This window comes from Chaetura pelagica, unplaced genomic scaffold, assembly GCF_000747805.2.
Source record: "Chaetura pelagica isolate M959 unplaced genomic scaffold, ChaPel_1.0 scaffold775, whole genome shotgun sequence".
Taxonomy (NCBI): domain Eukaryota; kingdom Metazoa; phylum Chordata; class Aves; order Apodiformes; family Apodidae; genus Chaetura; species Chaetura pelagica.
This window is the reverse complement of record NW_009953204.1, coordinates 71,786-89,672: the sequence shown is the minus strand read 5'-3', so window position 1 is coordinate 89,672 and position 17,887 is coordinate 71,786. Positions and strand designations below refer to the sequence as shown.

At 46.5% G+C, this 17,887-nt stretch overlaps 1 protein-coding gene across 1 annotated transcript in view; it reads left to right on the top strand.

Annotated features, from left to right (window-relative positions):
• The first annotated feature begins 10,705 nt into the window (after positions 1–10,705).
• The window catches only part of NCAM1 (neural cell adhesion molecule 1), a 45,805-nt gene continuing 38,623 nt past the window's right edge, over positions 10,706–17,887 (top strand). The window contains exons 1-6 of the mRNA XM_009997416.1: positions 10,706–10,716; positions 13,562–13,683; positions 15,112–15,330; positions 16,287–16,430; positions 17,174–17,311; positions 17,751–17,868. Of these exons, the coding sequence (XP_009995718.1) occupies positions 10,706–10,716; positions 13,562–13,683; positions 15,112–15,330; positions 16,287–16,430; positions 17,174–17,311; positions 17,751–17,868 (752 nt within the window). The remainder of the gene's footprint in view (positions 10,717–13,561; positions 13,684–15,111; positions 15,331–16,286; positions 16,431–17,173; positions 17,312–17,750; positions 17,869–17,887) is intronic.

Genomic DNA, 17,887 nt, shown 5'->3' with positions numbered 1-17,887 from the left:
CCCCAGTCTGTTGACAGTGGGTCCATCCTAGGGCTGCTGTTATACACCCAAATAACTGGTGGTGAAGGACAAAATGTGTGTGTTCAATGATTGTGTCTAGATTTTGGAACATGCAGATCTTGTAGCAACAGTGATGCCAGGGAGTGCTCGGTAGAACTAAGGAAATTAATATATACAAGGGAGCTTCAGAAGGCAGATAAATCAGCCCCAGCCATTAGTAAATAGAGGTTAGATGGAGGCTGCCCCTGGATGTGCATTATCCTAGGGATTAACCTTGCCTAATTCTGCTTCAAAAGCTGGTAGTGGCAGTTTGACACCAGCTCTTGCACCTGACTCACCCGGGTTGTGGCAGAGCACAAGGGCCACCATCAGACCAGGTGCTGTTGTGCTGAGTGCTCTTCAAACTGCAAACAAAACAGTCCCTGCCCTCAACAACTGACTGCAGTTCTAGGCTGCATAATCCCTTGTGACAGTTCCTATTTTCCTCTTTAGGGAACACATCTCAATAAAAAGGAGGGATTTTTTGAAGTGTAGAGGAGGTATCAGGCATCTCCTGACATCAGGTGTTCAGTGCTGAATATCGAGCCACTTTGTAAATCCAAGTAAGGACAAGGCTGCCTCTTTGTATTCTTGTTGATTAGTATGGCTTAGGCTGAGTTCTCATCATTTATGACCTTCACTTGTTATTTTCCTTCCCATCAAAATTACTACTGCAAAGAGTTCATTTTTATGGGTTGTTTTATGTGTGCAGTATAAATTACACATACTGAGCACTTGATGCCTGGAGGTGCTGCTCTGTCTTCAGTCATTGTAACTCCACCCAGAGACCCACGGACTGAGGAGACATAGATCAGTATATGCACTAAATTAATAAAGGGAACCAACTGTTAGGAGTTTTTTTCCTAACGTGTTAGGATCTGTGCAGAGAAGTTGCACAGTAGTCTCAGAAGATGAATCCATGTGTGTGTGACTTCTTTATTTTGGTTTTTTGAGTTCCCCATTATCCTGCATTTTGCTGCACAGGGAGAGGTGTGGAAATGCAGTTGCATTTCAGGTGCACTGAAGGGTTTCTTGCTGCTTACGTGGAGTCAGTTACCAGAGGGCACAAGAGGATGCAGGGTGAGAGAACTGGGCTGTGTCATTAGGATCTCTTGGTTCGAGGACCCTGCTTGGAAGGTGTTTGTCTTTAAGGATTTGAGTCTTGCAAATCTTGGGTACATCTGATTATGGGAGTGATCTGCAAGCTGCTCAGCAGAGCTCTGCAAGCTCAGCTAGAACTTGACTGAGAAGCCCAGCCCCTTGGAGTCAGCAGGATTGTCCTTTAAATGAGGCATGGAGGTGGTGGTGGGATGGCTGTAGCTGTCCTTGGGAGCTGCCTGTGGACTCTTTTGCTTCCTCCCTTTCTTCTCCTTGGACACACAGTTTTAGGTGACCTATACTTTAATATGCTTTAAGGTGACTAAAGGTTTGGGGACAGACTTTTTTTAGAAGGGACAGGGACAAGGAGCAACAGACAAGAAGCAACAGGACAAAGGCTCATGGTTTTAAACTAAAAGGAGGTAGATTTGGACAAGATATAAGGAAGGAATTTCTTACAACAAGGGCAGTGAAACCCTGGAACAGGTTGCCCAGAGAGGTGGTAGATGCCCCACCCATGGAAATATTCAGGGCCAAACTGGATGGGGCTTTGAGCAACCTGATCTAGTTGAAGATGTCCCTGCTCGTTGCAAAGGGGTTGGACTAGATGACTTTTAAAAGAAGTCCCTTCCAACCCACACCATTCTGTGATTCTGTAATTCTTTTATATTTGTTTTATCTGTTTCCTCACTCACAGAAGCTGTGGACAGTTAGATATCATGACAGTCAGAAAAAGCCCAAACAAACAAAAAACCCAAAAATGCCCTCCCAAAACCAAACCAACATGAGAAGAAGTAAGAGGTTTTATCCCTGCCTATTGCTCAAGTAATGTTGCTAAATCCAGGGATCAGTTACAGAAGAAGATGCAATGTAAGATCAGAGCTCTGCTTCATCCCCCTTGATCTTGTCCTTACAACACAGGCATTAAAAATCAAGGAGGCTGTTGGGCCCAGTAATGAATAGTCACAAAAAGAGCACCTGATCCCTCTTTGATTTACGAAGCTGATGTTATTGTAAGGAGATCCTTGCTCTGTCCTGATCTCTGCCGGTTCACTTAGGTTTTTGAAGCACAAATGTTGAGCTATAATGTTCTTTGTCTGACTTGCATAACTGCTGAGTTGCAGAGATTCAGAAGAGAAGTAGAAAAAGACCAGAGGCAAGGACTGTAGATACCCAAGGAGAAGAGCATCAGCACTGCCTGAAATTCCCTGGCTGATGAGGCTAACTGTAACCCCCTTCATACATGTAATTGTGCCAGTAAAAATCAAACTAGATGTCCTGTGTTTTATAAAGCTGAGGTAACTGTGGAAAAGACTCCAAGAGCTGTGCTCTTATCCTTAAACATTAATTAAGTCTCGTATTTGCTGGGGTGAATTCTTGCTAGGTCTCCAGGAGACTTACCAGCAGACACCAGCTGTAGTATTTTCTTGCCCTCTGGCAGTTTGGGTCCTGTTTATCCTGTCAGTCACAGCTGATGCTGCAAGACATTCAGATACCCTGGGGAGGGGGCAGGTGGGCTGGTTGTACATTCTTTTTGTTTCTTCCTTGGGATCTTTGAGCTTCTTAGCGGAATCGAGTTCCCCATTATCCTGCATTTTGCTGCACAGGGAGAGGTGTGGAAATGCAGTTGCATTTCAGGTGCACTGAAGGGTTTCTTGCTGCTTACGTGGAGTCAGTTACCAGAGGGCACAAGAGGATGCAGGGTGAGAGAACTGGGCTGTGTCATTAGGATCTCTTGGTTCGAGGACCCTGCTTGGAAGGTGTTTGTCTTTAAGGATTTGAGTCTTGCAAATCTTGGGTACATCTGATTATGGGAGTGATCTGCAAGCTGCTCAGCAGAGCTCTGCAAGCTCAGCTAGAACTTGACTGAGAAGCCCAGCCCCTTGGAGTCAGCAGGATTGTCCTTTAAATGAGGCATGGAGGTGGTGGTGGGATGGCTGTAGCTGTCCTTGGGAGCTGCCTGTGGACTCTTTTGCTTCCTCCCTTTCTTCTCCTTGGACACACAGTTTTAGGTGACCTATACTTTAATATGCTTTAAGGTGACTAAAGGTTTGGGGACAGACTTTTTTTAGAAGGGACAGGGACAAGGAGCAACAGACAAGAAGCAACAGGACAAAGGCTCATGGTTTTAAACTAAAAGGAGGTAGATTTGGACAAGATATAAGGAAGGAATTTCTTACAACAAGGGCAGTGAAACCCTGGAACAGGTTGCCCAGAGAGGTGGTAGATGCCCCACCCATGGAAATATTCAGGGCCAAACTGGATGGGGCTTTGAGCAACCTGATCTAGTTGAAGATGTCCCTGCTCGTTGCAAAGGGGTTGGACTAGATGACTTTTAAAAGAAGTCCCTTCCAACCCACACCATTCTGTGATTCTGTAATTCTTTTATATTTGTTTTATCTGTTTCCTCACTCACAGAAGCTGTGGACAGTTAGATATCATGACAGTCAGAAAAAGCCCAAACAAACAAAAAACCCAAAAATGTCCTCCCAAAACCAAACCAACATGAGAAGAAGTAAGAGGTTTTATCCCTGCCTATTGCTCAAGTAATGTTGCTAAATCCAGGGATCAGTTACAGAAGAAGATGCAATGTAAGATCAGAGCTCTGCTTCATCCCCCTTGATCTTGTCCTTACAACACAGGCATTAAAAATCAAGGAGGCTGTTGGGCCCAGTAATGAATAGTCACAAAAAGAGCACCTGATCCCTCTTTGATTTACGAAGCTGATGTTATTGTAAGGAGATCCTTGCTCTGTCCTGATCTCTGCCGGTTCACTTAGGTTTTTGAAGCACAAATGTTGAGCTATAATGTTCTTTGTCTGACTTGCATAACTGCTGAGTTGCAGAGATTCAGAAGAGAAGTAGAAAAAGACCAGAGGCAAGGACTGTAGATACCCAAGGAGAAGAGCATCAGCACTGCCTGAAATTCCCTGGCTGATGAGGCTAACTGTAACCCCCTTCATACATGTAATTGTGCCAGTAAAAATCAAACTAGATGTCCTGTGTTTTATAAAGCTGAGGTAACTGTGGAAAAGACTCCAAGAGCTGTGCTCTTATCCTTAAACATTAATTAAGTCTCGTATTTGCTGGGGTGAATTCTTGCTAGGTCTCCAGGAGACTTACCAGCAGACACCAGCTGTAGTATTTTCTTGCCCTCTGGCAGTTTGGGTCCTGTTTATCCTGTCAGTCACAGCTGATGCTGCAAGACATTCAGATACCCTGGGGAGGGGGCAGGTGGGCTGGTTGTACATTCTTTTTGTTTCTTCCTTGGGATCTTTGAGCTTCTTAGCTGTAAATGATGCCTAAATTTGGGGTTGTGTAAACTGTGCTTCTTCTATATGTTGTAGTGCCTGAATGAGGAGGGCCACTAACTTATTGCCAGTAACTTGACATTAGTCTGACAACTACATAGTTGAAACAGTTATGCAGCAGAGAGGAGACAGTAAACAAGCTCATTTCACTCTTGCCTAAAGGCACTTTTAATTCCTGTGCTTGCTGAGCAAATAGGCCAGTGTATCAGCATATTATCCTTCCTAATCTTTTGGCTTCTCTTTTCATTACTAATGCTTTAGGTTTTATTCAAGTGAAAGATGTCTTAATGATGCTAATAGTCCTAATGAGTTTCTGAAATTCTGGAGGTTCTGTCAATGTGGTACTTGCAAAAGTTCTTCCACTACTTTAAAGGTATCACAACCTCCCTACAGATTGCACTGGGATTTCCAGAGGCACCAGTGCACTTAGCATTCCCAGGAGCATCTAACAGGAGCTGAAAAAAAACAAATCCAGGCTGCTTGGGCTTGAAGCAGTTGTGCTGTGCCTCCAGTCCCAGCACTTCAGTGCCTCCTTCCATCACTGGCTTGGGTACTGGCAGTAGGGAAGGCAGTGGTGGAGGCAGCAAGTCAGCACTTTGTGCCTCAGCAAGCTTCTCATGAAACACCCCAGCTTACACATTGCCTTCATTTAAACAAGTAATTGGAACTCTCAAAAAAGTTGTGGTAAAGAAAATAAACTTAAGAAGAAGCCTCAGTGTGAGCTGCTGCATGGATAGAAAAGCTACTTGGCAATGAAGGGAGCACTGGAAAAATCTATTTATGTTGCCAGCAGAGCTGGGCAGTTTGCGGGTTGCATCCTTGGGTCTTGCAAGTGACAAGGAAGCCAGGGAGAATGTGCAAGAGAGGGTGGGTAAATGAAACGTTCCTGTTGTGTGGAGCAGCTAAAAGACAAGACAGACCAGCTCAGGAGACCTTAGCTCCTTATGCCAGCTCTGACTTGTGGGTGAGGGGAGTGTTCTGCTGGAAGGAGCTGTTGGGAGAATCCCTGTAGTGAAGAGGACAAAAACATGACTAGGGAGAGGCCAGATGCTCAGGTCAGTCAGCACAAGCTGTGCAGATTCCTGAGGGGTGGCATAAAGAACAGAGCAGGGTTGATCAAGGCTCCTCCACCACAAGCTGCCTCAGTGAGAGGGCTTTGGAGAGGGTCGGGTGGAGCACCAGATCCTTGCTTATCACTGGCTCTCTTCTCAGCCCTCCACTCTAAAGCTTTGTTAGCCTTTTGACTGGGAGTGTTTCCAAACACTGGGTTACTGATCCTATCAAGTGGTGTCTGGAGCACTTTGCCTTGATGCTGGGAAGCAGCTGCACCCAAATTTGTTTCACTGAACTAGACCCATACACTGACTCTCATCGTGCTGTTTGCAGTGTCTTCCACAGAGCAACAATTTTGAGTGTATACTCAAAGTAACTTACAAAACAGTAGTGCAAAGGCTCTAACGGGATGTTTTTGTTGTGACTTTGTGCCACTAGTGTTTTGCCTGACTTTTTGATAGAAACATGTGTTTGGTGTTTGCATTTTGGCAACAGGACAGAAATTTGTAAACTTTTTGGTTTCATTTCTGTTTGCAGTGTTTCCTAAACTTCATGTCAGTTTTTATAAAGAAAAAAAACCACAACAACAAACCAGAGAATACTCTGGCCATTTACCTGACATTTTGGCAATAGTCTTTTTCATCCTATAAACCACCTTGGACCTTCTGTGGCTGTTATTTAATCCAGCTGAGGCCAGGGTACAGATGCCAGAAGCAGTGGAGCTGGCTGGGCAGGAGGACAGACCCTGCACAGGACCAGAGCTGACCCTGCTCCTTGCACCCTCTGCGAGACCCCCTGCTCTCCAACTCATCCCAAAACCTTGTGGCTGGAAGCACTTGTGCCCATCTGGAGGTGGGAAACTGCAGGGGTGGGCAGGGGCTGTGCCCCCTGTGCAGGGTGCAGTGCTGGTCTGGCTGCACCCTGGGGTGATACCAGCTGCAGGTGGCCCCTGGGCTACTAGCCTGTGGCTTGTGTTCTGTCAGAGGGCTCTTCAGCCATCCCTTCCTCTTTGCATCTTGCCCTGGCACTGTGGCAAGCTGCTGTTTGCTGCTCCCTGAGCCTCCATGCTCTGATATTCCCCAAAGGTACCAACCATCCCCTCCTCCAGTTCAGGGCAGAGTTAGGGAGCGGTTACCATGGTGATGCAGGAGGAATTGGATCTGCAGACCAGCTGGGATCAATCCCAGCTGCCTGCCTCCTACTCCTGAGCAGTCAGCCTATTTTTAATAAAGTGACCGTGTGCAGGAGGCATGTCTTTGTCTTGTTAAGCCTTTGTTATATAGTAAATCCTGGGGGCTTTCTCCTTAATCTGCTGAACTCACAAGCTTTACAAATCCTACCCTTACTCAAAGAGCTGAGGGCATTAGACCCAGTAGATAATGATTTCTTTTCCTGATCAGTTTTGTGTATTTCTGGGTTTCAGCATGCACTGCAGAGCTTAATCATGGAACTGGTGCTAGAAATTAGCAAAATTAAAAGTACAGTCTTTAAGAAGTGAACCTGGGGCTTAGCCTTTAAAATTCTTTGCATCTGTATTGGGTTTTATTTGCCAAAAGGTGAGGCATCTTCTCTTAGCTTCACTTGCATGTTGCAGAGGAATGTAATCCAAGAGGAAAGAAGTGGGAACATCAAACTGAAAGTTTGTGCTGTTAGTGGAAAGATGCAGGCTAGAAGGCAAAGGCTAGAAGCAAATCTACTGCATAAATTCCATTTGTTTCCAGGTATCAGAGCTGGTGCCAGCAGGCAGGGTGAGCTCCTCTGAAAACCTGGTGCTTGTGTCAGTACCCAAGTGGATGCTGCACCCTTCCCCACCCAGTTCTACCTGCACATGTTTAGGGCTGCCTTTAGATACACAAAATCCGGCTGCATAATTCAGATCTGACAGCCCTGGCACCAGGAGGTAGCACAGGCTGATCCCCAGGCCTCAGAAATTCACTTTATTCCTCTGCCCTGAGGCTGGGAGCCAGACCCTGCTGGGATGGTTCCTGTTGCAGGGTGGATGCAGGTTGGAGTCAGAGGATTCAGACAGCTGGAAGTACAACTTACGTTTGCTGTTATTTGTTGTGCTGGACTTACTTTCCTTCTCCCCGATCTCCTCCTCAAAAGAGTAACTCGAATGTATTTAGTTTTAAGACTATTCTTGCAAAATCTACAAGATAGTAAAGGCAGTGTTTGGGAAAGTGTTTTTGGTACTTAATGCAAAGTCTTTTCTTCTGAAGAGCCCCAGCAGTCAGGTTATCTGCTGGGTGCTGAGGGCAGTAGGAAGTGGCCAAGCTCTTGGGGAAGAGCAGGAGTGGTGGATTCCCACAAATGGCACTTCTGTTTGCAGTGCAGATCCAAGGCTCCAGGCTTTTCTCTGCATCTTTGCCTGCTGTGTTTGTGTAAAGGGATGAGTTTAGTTTTCTTTCTTGCCTTTTCTCTACCTGCTTCATCTTCCTGCAGCTACAGTGACCACAGTGACTCTCTTCTACACACAAAGTGCCCCATCGGTCCCTGTTGCTAGAATGGTTACACCAGGACAGAGGAGCACCCCAAGCTTTTTGGGAATTGGTTAATTGAGCTTGAAGGTGCTGAAAGCTGGATAGATCCACTTGATCCCAATAATTCTGTATCTGTGGGAAGAAAACCTGGATTCCTGTCAAAGGTGGGGCAGAAGCAGTGCTTGGTTCTGTGCTTGCTCTAATGCAGAGTGACTCGGATTTGTGGCCTGTGTCCCTTTTAAGAAGGGTTTAGACAAATTTGCCTCTGAAAAATACAAAAATAGCTGACCACATGGGCATAGCTGTGGGATGTGAAAAATTCTTATCAGAGGCCTTCTTCTTTTGCAGTTCCTTTCTAAAGCCATTCAGGGCACGTAACCAAGAAACAGCCTCGTGTCTGGATGGCTCCGTGGTTGGGCCCAGCTGTGCTGGCACTGGGCACTTTGCAGTCATCTGAGGTGCCTGCTCAGCCCATGGCCCAGGGAACACTGGGTCACTGCTCACTCAGGTATCAAAAGTGATATGAAAATACACATTTGTCACTACAGAAGGTGTCATGCTTCTCTGCTGAGACAAAGAACTGACTTGATGAGCACTGTGCAGTGTTTCTCCTTGAGGGCATCTGGTCACGATGTGCTGGATCCTCCCTCATCTCCAGCCGTACAGACACTAAACCACTTGGCTTCTGTGCTGTGAGAACTGTCTCACTTTGCATTTCTTTCTGGTCTGGCTGCAGGCACAGCTGGGTTTTCATTGCCAAGTTCAAGTTTTGTTTTCCTTTTTTTTCCACTCACGTCTGTAGTGTTTTTCTCAGTGGCCAGAAGGCTGAAAACCCTGCCATGTTCCGAGTGAGATTTTGAATGAGTGGAGGCATATCTGGACTAACCTGAGACTTGAAATGTTAATAAGCAGATTTCAGATCAGATAAAAAATGACATGTCAGTAGGTGTTGCAGTTTTGCAATATTATTATGGTGAGAGAATGTTAAGAGTACTAACCTGAGACTTGAAATGTTAATAAGCAGGTTTCAGATCAGATCAAAAACGAAATGTCAGTAGGTGTTGCAGTTTTGCAGTATTATTATGGTGAGAGAACGTTAAGAGCGAACACGAGGAGGCAGCCTGAGGTGATTCCCCATTTATCATCACTCTAAGGCTGAATTATGTCATCCATAGGTGTTGTTTTAAGGTTAAAAAAGAGAAAATTTAACTAGAATATATCCCCACAGTACATTTGCAGTAATACACACCTGCAGTGAGGTGTGTTTGGTTCCAAGACATTCCCTTTGCCTGCCCCCAGACACATCTTCAGGAGCAGTGTGAGCATGAGCCTGCAGCTCCTTCACCCTCTGCTTCACTTGAGCCCTTGTGAATTCAGATAGATACAGAACCAATACCCAGCAATTAACACACTTTCCTCTGCTTAAAGTGGCCTGTTATTTACTTACCAGGTAAAGCCTGCTGTGTTGGCCTCACTCTCAGCCCAGCAGGAAGACATCTTCCCTGCCTGTTGCCAAAATCATGGCTTAATTTGAACTCATTTGCTTTTGTTGAAATGCAAAACTAATTATATTTTAACTACAGATGAACAGGAAGCTGCATTAGCAGAGTTTTTCAAATCAATGGGGAGTTATTCAGCATTATTTGGGGGCTGGGGAACTTTGTAACCAGATAAAAGATATGGGAGAGGGCAGAGCTATAAAAAGTGTTATTGTGTGATTATGAAGAGGCCTTTTAATGCAGTTATTATGTGATGCTAAAAAGGCCTTTATTGCTTGAAGTTGGAAGTGGAATACAAATGGGCTCACAGTGTCTATTAAATGAAGAGTAGAAAAAATAGTCTCCGTTTGCCTCAACTGCAAGGCAAAAATAACGATTAAGTGGTGATTAAATCCGTGGCAGTGCTGGGTTTGTTGGGGTGATCTTTTCCTAGGCAATAAAGTTTAGCAAGTAGGGAGCAATTGTTTGTGTAATTTAAGGCAGTTCGTTGATATGATGAACCTTTTTATCCAGGTTATGATGTCAGCAAATTGTGCTGCTGATAAAGGCTGGTTGAAACAATTAGGGTTGAATTCTCCCAGGTGTAAAATAAACACAGATGAGCTTGATGTGAATAATTCAGATGAACATTTTTTCTCAGATGGTACGTGACTTCCAGAAGTTACCTTCAGCTTCCCTGGCTGAAGGCTGCTGGGCAAACACAGCTTGGCTCTTTTGTGCCTGATTTAATCCCCAGAGCTCTGCCTCCCAGCCTTTTGTTATCTCCCTTTGAAGGAGAAAGCCACCTTGTTTGCAAACACGTTGAGAAGGAAAACCAAGGCAGGTTCCAGACTGGAGCAGACCCACAGCCTCTCCAATCTGTTATCTTGGCACAGAACCATCACCAGAAGAAAACACAAGAGATGGAAAAAAACACAAACGGGTATCATTTTCCTTTTCAACATCTCTGGCAGAGTGGAAATGTTGAGGTTTCTTACAGTCTGTTTAGAGCCTGAAATACAAGATGATTGCTCACTCCACCTGGTGACTAACAGTCAGAAGTCCTGCAGGGAGTGATTGATTCCTCACTGGATGTGAGGAAAGGCAAAGGTTTTGATGGCAGTTCCTTAAATTGGTGCAGTGCCTTGGACGAGGCACAGGATAAATGCAACAGAAGTGCTGTGGGTGCTGCCTGAAGACAAAGAAAGGGTGAGAAGGTGCAGGTGAGTGCAGGCAGATGGACTCCCATGAAGAAGCTGTGAGGAGGAGTTGGCCCAGGGTGCTTGTCCTCAGTTGCCATCCCTTGCTGCTACTGCATGGAAGAGCACTGGGGCTTTCCTGTCCCGGTGGAAACTGGGAGCAAAGCAGCACTGGTTCTGTGGTTCCTGCTGCTCACGAGGTCACAGTTTCTGTGTGATGGTAGCTGCCAGGTTTGAAAAGTGTTTCCAGCCTTGGTAATAACATTAGAGGGTTTCCTCTCTGCCTGACTCGTGTCGTGGTTGGAGGGTCTGTGCTAACATTCAGGGAGACTGTTGGTGAAGGAATTGCTGTCCCTCTGCTTCACCTTTCTAGAAATTCTGTTCCTTAGGTCAGTAAAGAGGAGATTCAATGATACCTTTGCAGCTGGTAGAGCAGAGGTAGCACTGACTGAATCAGGCAGAGCCAAGGATGTCCTTCCTTCTCTCTTTTCTAAGACTCCAAAACGTTTTGCCTTCCTGTGTCCCAAGGGGAGTTTCTACATTTTTTTCCTCTTGAAAACCTGCCTATCACTTGACTACACAGAAGGGGTTGAGCCCTCAGAAAAAAATAAGGGAAAATCTTCAGAGCTGGATGTTGTTACCTGGGCTCAGAGTTTTGCCTGGCTGGTTTGGGCTGTATTTACAGTGAGGTGGTTCCTGGTTGTGTGATTTCCTCCTGTTCTCTGCATCTACGGTGGCACAAACATGCATAAAAAAAGAAAAATAGGTAAGGCAGAGCAGAGATGCTGAACTCTGGGGTGGTGAGAAGTTTGATGCTTTACACAGAGCCTTTTTTTTCCTCATTTCTAGCTGTAACAGAAAGCACCTGAGAATGGAATGAAAGGCATTAATAACCCCAGCCTTTGCCACTGCCGTCCCAGCAAGCTGCAGCTTTCAAAAGTGTAGAAGAGTCCATTGGTATATTGATATATATGTTGGTTGTGTGGCCAAAAAAAAAGAGAGAAAGGAAAAAAGAAAGAGGTATGAATTTATATTAGATCTCAGTTAGCTCAAAGCCATTTTAGCAGCACTCCACTGCTTGCTAGCAGTGCTTGGCTGAGTAGAAAGAAAGTTGCTGACTGGTCCAAATACACTTCCTCAGACTGGCCTGGTCTTTCCAAGACAGTGCTGGGGGGGAATTAATCACAATTTCATAGTGTTCCCAGTTGATAAAAAACACAGGGCTCAGAAAAGTGCCTTGGACACACCAGAGGGGCTGTAATAAGCCCCTTGCCATTACTCAAGAGATACTTTAAGGTCCCCTCCTTCCGAAAGCCTCTTGGCAGGGCAAGGCGTCCAGCCACACATGCAAATGTTGGCCAGAACTGGGACACACAGTACTCCCAAGCTCTGGTTTCAATTGAATCTTGGCTCAGTTGTTTCTGTTTACTGCTGTACCCCAGCCTTTTGAGATGGAATACAAGCATTTGTCAGTCTAGCCTGCTAAAATCTGCTGAGAGTAAAACTAGAGAAGTGGCAGGGACCGTGCCCTGTTTGCAGAGCTCCACTGGCTCCCACTAATTGCTTCCAGTTTACCCACGAAGAGGAATGTGTGTCAGAACGGTTGTTGGCTAAAGAAACGTGCTCAGACACCTTGATCAGAAAATCCCACTGCATCTGTCCTGTTGTAATGGTGGCAGGCAGTGCTGCTGCATCCTTTGGGCAGCTCTGTCCTCATGTCTTACCCCCACGGTCCCTGGGTCTGTTCGGCAAGTCCTGTGAGAAATGTTGCCCTTGGCACAGGCCAGCAGGTTCTCATTTCTGAAGCTGTGCATGTTTCTTAAAACCCCAGATGTGTTTGGCAGCTGGAACTAATGCCTCTGTGGTCTGGAGGTGAAATTAACTTGTGTGGGAGCAGGGTTTTTATGCTCTACAGCATGAAAGCATGGAGGGTGACAGAGGAGGCATTTGCAGTGAAGTTACTGAGAGGTGATCTGGCTACATGGGGCAGAGGAACAGCTCAGTTTAGGTGATTGTTTTCTGAGGAGCTGGTGGCTGCAGTTTTTTAAATAAGAGGCCAAAATGAGTAGGTTTTGAAATTCATACTTGACCCGGGCTTGTTAGGCCACAGTACTGCTGCAGGATTAAGCTACAGCTGGAGGAAGGCCAGAATCCACTTATATTTTCTGCCTAATGGGTCATAATTGGTGCTGTGAAGGAGGCAGTTGGTGTTGCTGGGGGGTAGGGCTGGTTGGGGCGTGTGTTGTGGAAGGCTGATTGTCAATGAACAGGAATATGGAGGTGTGGTTTCTTTTCTCACTTGTACCAGTGTAATTCTAATCAGAAAATGAGTAGTCATACTGGGCTATACACAGCACGGGCCCAGAAATCTGGTTGGCTTTCATCTTGGCTGTCTGACTGGCTTTGGTTTGATTGTTGCTTCTCCCCTGACTGTACAAAACCAGGACTGGTTTCAGAAATCAGCATCTCTGACTTTCTGCTTTTGGTTTCTGGGGACAGATCCAAAATGGTTCCAAAATGTTCCTCCTTCTTTGTCTATTACATGCTAATCGGTTTCCCTCTCATAAATAAATGAGGAAAAAAATACGGGTTTTTTCCCAGCTGTGGGACTCCAGCTGCAGCCTCCCCAGCTCTCCCAGGCTGCACACCATGGTGCAGTTGAGACCTGAACGTAAATCAGCCCTCTCTGTGTCACGTGCTGTGGTTTTATAAAGAGCTGGAGGCAACTCTGAACGTTATCAGCTTCTTCTGAGTCCTCAGGGCTCTCCAGGGCTCTGTGCACTCCGATAAATATGGATAAAGAGCCGTGCTTATAAAGCCAAGAATGCTCCACCCTGTGCTCTTCTGTGGGGTGGGAAAAGGAGTCCCAGGGACTGGAAGGCTGGCACAACTTCTGGGCTGAAGACCCCTCCTGTTGCCTAACCATCTTCTGCATCCATTGTTCTCCGCAGCGTCTCTACAGGTGGACATTGTCCCAAGCCAGGGGGAGATCAGCGTTGGAGAATCCAAGTTCTTCTTATGCCAAGGTGAGTGATGGCTCATGGCATCAGTTGTCTCCATCTCTGTTTCTTGGGAAAGTCAGTTAATGTATTAACTCTGGGATAAAAGCTCTAGTGCCTGGTCTAGCTGCAAGATCTCTTGCTCATATGTCCTTACAGTTTGTAAGACTGACTAGGAAAGGAACACATGCTGGTTACTGGTAACTAACTGCACTCTCCCTGGAGAGCTGGCACCAGAAAGCAGCTCCAGCAAACAGATTTTAAAATTAAAACCCACATACTGAAGGGCTGGCTCTAAGCTTGAGCAGCAGGCACAACAATGACACTTTGCATCACTCCACAGCTCTGTCATCTTTTGAATTGAAAATTAAGCCAGTTGTTTTTCCAGATTATTTCTCTGGTCAACTGCAAGCAGCTGTAATGGGAGTGCTCAGTGACTTGAGAGTTGTTACCTCTGCCACTAAGGATTTTAACGCTGCTGGAAACCTGCAGTTCTTGTGACACAACTGGCTGTTGAGACCACCACCACCCCAGGCTGTTCTGCATGATGTGCTGCAGTGCTGACACAGCCTGTGTGCCTCAAAGCAGGGCCTACAATTTTATGGCATTTTCTAAATTAGCATCCATGTGTCCTCTTCCTCTCCTGAAAGCAGCTGGCCTGGTTTCTAATGGGAGGAACCAGCATGTTGGAACACTGACGTGACACAGAGCAAATGGGGCTGCAGTGAGCTCTGGGAGCAAAATACCATTAGGGGTTCACATGTCCTCAGGAGCACACTGAGTGGGACAAGTAATAAGATCATCTGATCCAGGAGTGCCTAACTGTGGAGTAATTTGTTAATGCCAGTGATTTTTCAAAACTAAGTACTCTGAACGAGTGCTCTTGTGAGGATATTTGCATTCAGAAAACGGTGGGATCAATTAGAGCCCTTCCAATAATAGGAGCTTGTCCTAAATAACAAAGCCACACTGAGAAATGCAGAGATGTGAGCCATGAGAAGGAGACAGGCTGGAACCACCTAACAACAGTTCTGGTTTACACTGGCTGCAGCAGGAGGGCTGAGCTGCTCAGTGCCAGGACTGCTGCTACAGCAAGTCACCATTTTGGTGTGCAGAGCAGCCCAGCCTGCTAATGGGGCAGTTTATTTAAAACACGGTGGAGCTGAAGCAGGAAGAGGTTTTTATTTCTTGCAATGGAGGGTCTGGGATCCCAGGATGCACAGGAGGCCATTCTGGGCTTCAATGAGTTAGATGATAAAGTCACCCTAGTATCATTCCTGCAGGCCACAGCTGGCCAGCTGTGAGAGGGAATTCTCTTTGCTTGCTTCTCAGGTACCAGAAACCCTTCCCCTGGCTCTTTCTTCTGCTCAGTGCTCCTGGTTGCATTGAATTCCCTCTGGGCAGAATCGTTGGGAACTCCAGTCAATTTGCTCTCTTGTCTCTTCTTGTCCCCAGTGGCAGGGGAGGCCAAATACAAAGACATCTCCTGGTTTTCCCCCAACGGTGAGAAGCTGACCCCGAACCAGCAGCGCATCTCGGTGGTGCGGAACGATGACTTCTCCTCCACCCTCACCATCTACAACGCCAACATTGATGATGCTGGCATCTACAAGTGTGTTGTCAGCAGTGCAGAGGAGGGAGACTCAGAGGCCACCGTCAACGTCAAAATTTTCCGTAAGAGGGAGACCCCAAGGCTGTTGTCTGGCCTGCCTGGCACCTGTGTGAGGCAGGATTAGGGAGGCAACTGTTTTACCTTCCTAGAAAAGGCTGTTAGTAAAGGGGAAGGAGGAGGGGGAAGAAAAAGGGGGTGTTAACAAGGTGCAGCCTTCTTCTCTCCCCACACAACCAAGAAAGTGGGAACTAGGACCTTGATCTGTCAGGGTATTAACCAACACATCTACTAGTTAAATTCTTCATGGAATCATGGAGTGGTTTGAGTTGCAAGGGACCTTCAAGACCGTCTAGTTCCATCCCCCTGCATGGGCAGGGACACCTCCCACCAGCCCAGGCTGCTCCAAGCCCCATCCAACCTGCCCTTCAACACTGCCAGGGATGGGGCAGCCACAGCTTCCCTGGGCAACCTGGACCAGGGTCTCACCACCCACACAGAGAAGAATTTCCTCCTCATGTCCAACCTCAGTCTCCCCTCTTCCAGTTTTCATCTGTCCCTCCTCTCATTTCTCTATCCCAAGCCCTGCCTTCTTCTGAAGACAAGGGAGCAAGGGGTAGAAGGAGAAGGTAAATAGTAACAATCATAGATGCCTGAGAGGAGTAAGCAGAGAGAGCAGCTTTTGTGGAGGACACACATGTGGTGAGATAAGACTAATGTTCAGTAAAGAGGATCACCTGTTCAGAAGGGTTATAATAAGCCCAGCAGAGCCATAATAGCAGCTCTTCCTGCTGGGAAGCTGAGCAGTTCCATGTTCACATTTCCTCTTGGCAGTGTGAACAAATCTGGGTAGAGAATTGATTTGCTTCACACCTGGGAGGCATGGCTGGACAGCAGGGCTCCTGTGCTGCAGGCACAGCTTCATCCTCCCCTCTGGGTTGTCCTTTAGGGTTTCTTTGCTTCCCTTGGGCTTGAGTCAGGCTGAGAAGGCTGAAGTGACTGTTCCTTCCATTGTTTTCAGAAAAGCTCATGTTCAAGAATGCCCCCACTCCTCAGGAATTCAAGGAAGGTGACGATGCTGTGATTGTGTGTGATGTGGTCAGCTCACTGCCTCCCACCATCATCTGGAAGCACAAAGGCAGGGATGTTATCCTAAAAAAAGATGGTAAGGCACCAGAGGTGTCTCAGTGCTTGTCCATTCAGGTACCAAATGTCCATATCCCATCAGGGCTCCAGTCAGGCTCATAGAAGGGGCTCAAAGGGGTTCAAGAGAACAAAATGGTCATGGTCACAAGGGAGTAGAGAAGCAGTTTGTACCAACCACAAGGCCTTAGGATGTAAACTTAATTATTCAAGGTGCTGTGGTTTGGTGATGGCAGGACAATAATGTCCCCACAGAAATGACCATCAAGCTTTGACACTGGAATATGCCAAGGATGGTAGAAATCAATTTCAGGATAAAGAAATGCCATCAGACAGAAAACCTACATGTAGCACTCTCCAGTCTTGCTAAGGAAAAGTGTCTAAAAACTCCTTTGCAAGAACCTTTCCCTTTCTTTCAAAAAGCTGCAGGCTGGCATGCCCAGAGGGGACTCCAGAGCCTGGAATCCCATGGACAGTTGTGCCTCAGCTGTGTTTCCCACACTGCTTGTTGCATGCACAAGGGAACTTCAGTAAGATTTGAACTCAGCCACCCTTGGGCAAGTGTAAAATTGCTTATTTTCTGATGCTAATTACATGTACATGTGTTTGTGTGTGTATATTTACCTGTTTCTGTCATGGGAAGGGAAATTTCATTACACCAAGCCCTGTCTCAACCCAGGAAGGGCAAGAAGAGGAGAAAAACCTGTCTCTTGTGGTGAGCTGTCCCGAGGATTCTTGGATGAACCTTCCTTTTGTCTTTTCTAGTTCGGTTTATAGTCCTGTCCAACAACTACCTGCAGATCAGGGGGATCAAGAAGACAGATGAAGGGACCTATCGCTGCGAGGGCCGGATCCTGGCCCGGGGGGAGATCAACTTCAAAGACATCCAGGTCATCGTAAATGGTGAGCAGCTCAGAGCAGGGCTGGGATGTAGCACCTCCCCCCCCAGGCTGCTGATGGAATGTTACTTTAGATTGACTCACGATTCATCATCAGCTTATAAATCTTTCTCTGGCATCTGATAAAAGTGCCCATGAAATTGACTCTACCAGATGTTGACAGGAAACGATTGTGTCAAGAGAAACCTTAAGTGTGCCATGACTTAGAGTGGGGTATTGATGTCATGGGGACTCAGAAGTGGCTTTGTCCACAGTGCTGTTTCTCCCCCTGCCCTTCCATCCCTGTGCTGATTGCTTTGGAGAGCTCGTGCATCCGACCTGGTGATTGAAACCTGCAGGTGGTGCCGTGGGGGCTGGAAATCCTAGTGACATCTGTTTACAGAGATTTACTTGCTCACATATTCTCTCCTTCCTAACCTGAATGTGGATTCCTTCTCTTCTAGTACCTCCTTCTGTGCGTGCCAGGCAGAGCTCTATGAATGCCACTGCCAACCTCAGCCAGTCTGTCACCTTGGCGTGTGATGCTGATGGCTTTCCTGAGCCAACCATGACGTGGACAAAGTAAGATGCTATGTTCAGC